Source organism: Montipora foliosa, chromosome 11 (assembly GCF_036669935.1).
Source record: "Montipora foliosa isolate CH-2021 chromosome 11, ASM3666993v2, whole genome shotgun sequence".
In the NCBI taxonomy this organism is placed as follows: domain Eukaryota; kingdom Metazoa; phylum Cnidaria; class Anthozoa; order Scleractinia; family Acroporidae; genus Montipora; species Montipora foliosa.
The window spans coordinates 53,439,366-53,443,886 of record NC_090879.1 but is presented as its reverse complement, the minus strand read 5'-3'; the positions used below and the strand labels follow the sequence as shown (position 1 = coordinate 53,443,886).

At 44.4% G+C, this 4,521-nt stretch overlaps 1 protein-coding gene across 1 annotated transcript in view; it reads right to left on the bottom strand.

Annotated features, from left to right (window-relative positions):
* Positions 1-3,722: 3,722 nt before the first annotated feature.
* LOC137977403 (uncharacterized) overlaps positions 3,723-4,521 on the bottom strand; it is a 1,260-nt gene continuing 461 nt past the window's right edge. Inside the window, exon 1 of the mRNA XM_068824622.1 lies at positions 3,723-4,521. This exon is cut by the window's right edge and continues 461 nt beyond it. Coding sequence (XP_068680723.1) covers positions 3,723-4,521 — 799 coding nt within the window.

Sequence of the window (4,521 nt, the reverse complement as noted above, 5' to 3'; positions counted from 1 at the left end):
AATTCTTGGAACGTTTCGCTTGTGATACGGTGCAATTTGGCTTCTTCTCGTAGTGCATTATTTGCAAAGTGAAAGAAATTTTCAATAGGAGCCAAATCCGGACTTCTTGGGGGCAATTTCAACAACTCAGCCTGAGTGCGACTCATGGCTCTCTTTGCTGCCGCCGAATTTTGACATGGGTCACCGTCTTGAACAAAAATACGCCCCGGTCCCTTGTCTGCAAGATCAAACATGGGATTAAAGTTTCTGTCTATGAAATCTTCAAAATATGACCCGGACATTTTCTCATAGGGTTCACATATAATAACTCTCTTTCCATAGCTGATAGCAACGATAACTTTCAAGACTCGTCCACCCGTTCCTTCTTTTCGTCCTTTCGCTGTACATCCAATCTTAAGACCCTCGGACATCTTCCTCCAAATTCTTCCTTTAGGAGCACAAGCTTGGTCTAAGGGATTATTTTTGTGAGCAAACGAAGTCCCATCCAAATAAAAAGACACCTGCTCAGTCCAAAAGTTTTCACATGTGTACCTTTTCCTGCAGTGTCTTACAAAGGCTAATCTCTTCTTAAGGTCATCCTTTCGTAGAAGTCCCTTTTTCCGCGCTTGTAAGTAGAAATAACCTTCTTTGTTTTCTTTGTTTAAAAACCTTGTCACTGTGCGGACAGAAACATCTGCGATAGAAAGTCCTTCTTTTTCCAAGACCTGCTTTGCGTTGAAATTGCCTTCTTCATTGCGAAGAGCCACTAAGCATCTGAGGAGCTGCCGCTCCTGTCTAGCACTTAATGTTTTAGGCCTTCCTCTTGTTGTTCGATTAGAAGTTGTTTTTGGACATTTCTTCTTTCCGAGTTTTTCTCTACAGATCCTTAACACACTACTTGGTGAAACGTTACAAATATCAGCTATTATTCGAACGGAGAGACGTTCAATATGCCTTAAGGAAAAGACACGAGCTCTAATATCACTATTAATGCGACTTCTAAATACCATTGCTATGCACTGTACTTTTTACGGTCTGTTTTCATAAATTTCGTTTCCTTGACTGTTATATAATATACCATGCAATTAGTAAAGGAATGTCCCAGTTTAACGTAGAACATAGCATTTCTTCTTCCAAAAAATAGAATAAACAGCCTAGAGTCTTCACAAGACACAGGAAAAGCGTGACGCACAATGTTGCCTCACTATCTCTCTGGAACTTTCCGATCTTATCACGTCTACAGACAACCCCGGACATTAATCGTTGGAACACTTGACACTTCAGGACACTATACCCCTTCCCCCCTTACAAAGTTGGGGAATACCGCGAGTTTTGCAGGAAAATGTGTGATCACCAACTGTTTTCAACTTTGTGAAGGGGGAAGGGGGAGATTCCCATAAAGTGTTCCAACAATTTTGACCGGGGTTGTAGGTTAATTCTAATTGACTTAGTGACTGCGGTATAACGCTCAAAATTCTTGACCGGACACACAACCAGATTTCTACATAGACGCACTGCAAACTTGTTAACCGAATTCCCTCTGGAACGAACCGAACTGAACCGAAATCGTTCCGGAACGTATGGTTAAATAATAACCCAGAGGAATATGGGAAATATAAAACTTCTCTGGAAAGAACAAGGAAAGGTTACGTTTATTCAAACGTTGGCCGTGTAGCACTTATATTTTAAACAGAGTTAACTGAATAGAGTGTAATGTGAACTGAAGATGTAAAAGTCAGTTCCCACGGCCTGCTCCCGTCTGACCTTGTAGCTCAGTCGGTAGAGCGGCGGAGATCTAACCCGAAGGTCGTGGGTTCAATTCCCACCCTGGTCAGAGTTTTTCTCTGTCCTTGTGTGGGCCCATTTCCATCAGTAGGGCTAATGCTCACATGGTTTATATGGGATTGAAATCTAGCACTTCACATTACACTCTTTTCTCTGGAAAGAACCCTACCCAAATCGGAAGAACGGTCTCCGGAGAAAAAGTCGGTAGTGAAAATGCAAAGATCGCGACTTAAAGATATACAGGGAAATAGGGGAGGTTCGTGAGCTCTGAAGTTGGGTGAGAATGAACTGTGCTATCATCTGAAGCTTTGCAAGAAACAAAGGTACGGCCTTCTTAGGGCAAATTCTGGCCTTAGCCTGTTCTTCTTTAATTAATTTTAGATAGTTCTTAATCGAAGGATGGGAAACGGGATTACCGATTCCCAACCTGTCGTCCCATTCTCCACTGAGTCCAGCTTCAGCAAAAATGGCTCTGATCTAACCTTAAAGGGCAGCTACAAGAGGGGGGATCGAGTTTGGCTCGCTTGTGGGCATGACATCTGATGGACTTTCTTCCGGTCTGACTTGTCCTTCCAAACGAGGAATTTTAAGATGTCCCCAGGAGAGGCAGAGGAGAGCGACTTGGGGGTAGGTAAGGATGTCAGAAATCTAACCAGTTCCCGGTGAGACTTCTGTTTCTCATAAGGCTTGTTGGACCTGATCTTCCTCAGTTCCGAAATGTGGTCTTCAATATCTTTCATGTCGATTTTCAGCAGGTCTCGAGCATTATCGACAACAACTGGATCTTTTCTAAATCCACATCTCTGACAAAAGTTAAATGAGTCATCGTTGAGAGTAGCACATTGTGGACATGGGACGGCTGGTCTCCAAATTCTGGGCCGTCTGAACTGAGAGAGAAAGAGAGAAAAATGTCTATTTTCCACTTGCTACTCTGAAGGCGAAAAGGTCCCAGGGAAGTGGACGAGTAACAAAACCTGCATTCCGTGAAGGAAAGAGAGAATTCCGAGATCCCTTTTGGTTCCCAGTTGTAAATGGGCGTGGCTGCAAGAGATCAGGGTAGGCCACCAAAAAAGGGAGAGGGTAGAGCTTGGGGACAACGATAGTGAAGCAAAGCTCGGATTCCAGCAAAAATCTCAGAAATGGACCAACGAGTAAAAATAGAGGAAAAACATAGGCATTCTCTGCTGCCGAAATAGTTTGAGCAAAAATGTTCACCCCTGAAGAGTGTGGCGTAAAAAAGGGAGTGAAGTGCCTTAACATGTCGCCTTTACTATCAACCTGGCCCAGGCTGCCTGAAGCACGGTTAGCGCTAACCTGCGTTAAATACCATGGAAACCTAGAGGTTTTGATACCTTTTAACCAATGGTTAGCGCTAACCAGGCTTGGAGCAACCGGCCCCTGGGCGTTCGAATCCAAGGACATGAGGTCAATAGTGTGAGGACCAAACCTCTTTTCTAGTTCTTGCCAAGCTTTCCTAGAAAGCATGCAATCCAGATCCGACAGGACAGGGGAGGGCGGTTCAGCTGGGTTGGCGGAAGATGGTACATACTTGAGCGAAATTACTGTGTTGAGGTCGAAGGATGTCTGGTGTAGCTTCTTAAGTGTATCGTTAAGCTGCACATTCTTACCACCCTGTTTCTCCCAAGACTGTACAAAGGCCATATGATCGGTGTGGGCATCTACATGCGCATTGGTAATGAGTGTTTTACAAGCTTGCAAGGTAATAACAAAGGCGAGGGCTTCCTTAACAACGATTGGGAGAGATCTAGTATCGCTGCTCCAATAGTTGCAAATTTCAAGGGGTGACATTCCTGGAGACACGATAGAGCCTCCCCAACTGAAGCCCGAAGAATCAGATGAAATGCTGACCACAACATGTTTTTCATTAAGCCACAGGAGACAACCGTTCCAAGAGTCGAGGAATCGCCAATGTTCTATTTCCTTCCTAAGGGCTCCTGTCACTTGAACCAAACGCGAAGACTTGGAAAAGCCAGCTGTGGACCAGAAAATGTCCCTGGCGTAGAGCAAAGCCGCGGGAACCGAGATAATCGCTGGAGGGTCTTACCCGAGACCTCTCGGTTGGCTAAGATGTGTTCATGCAAAGTTGCAAACTTAATCTTCCTATCCTCTGGCAAAAGGTTGGCACAAAGTTGGGAGTCAACCAAAAATCCAAGGAATCTGACCACTTGAGCAGGGATACGCGAAGACTTGGATAGGCCAATAAAATATCCTAAAGAAATTAGAACGAAGACAGCTATAAAAATGGCAGCATTGGTGAACTCTAAATCTGACCAATCCCCCACGGACGAACAATATTCAGGGGAAGGAGAAAGCTGCCCAATATGACGGTCATCAATGTATTGGCTACAAGGCACTCCCAAGGATCTGATGTAACTGGTAGCAGCCATGCCGATGGAATGGTAGACGTAGTCGCTACCCTTCCAACCAAAGGGGATAGTATTGTAAACAAAATACCAGCCTTGCCATTGTAAGGCAAAATATTTCGTACTCTCCTCAGAAAGCTCGACATGATCGTAACCACTCTTGTCATCCATACTGGTTTGAAGATGGAACTTTCCAAGATAACGAGGTAAATCAGAAATGTAATCCAACTTAAGGGGCAAATCTCTGATCCACAAGTTGAGAAAGCGTTCATCGTGGCATAATCTTGGTTTTGAGGGTTCTACAGTCAATGGCATAACAAGGTGAGGGGATTCGACTTCACCAATTCTCCCCCAAACCGAGAGAGAGCCATTC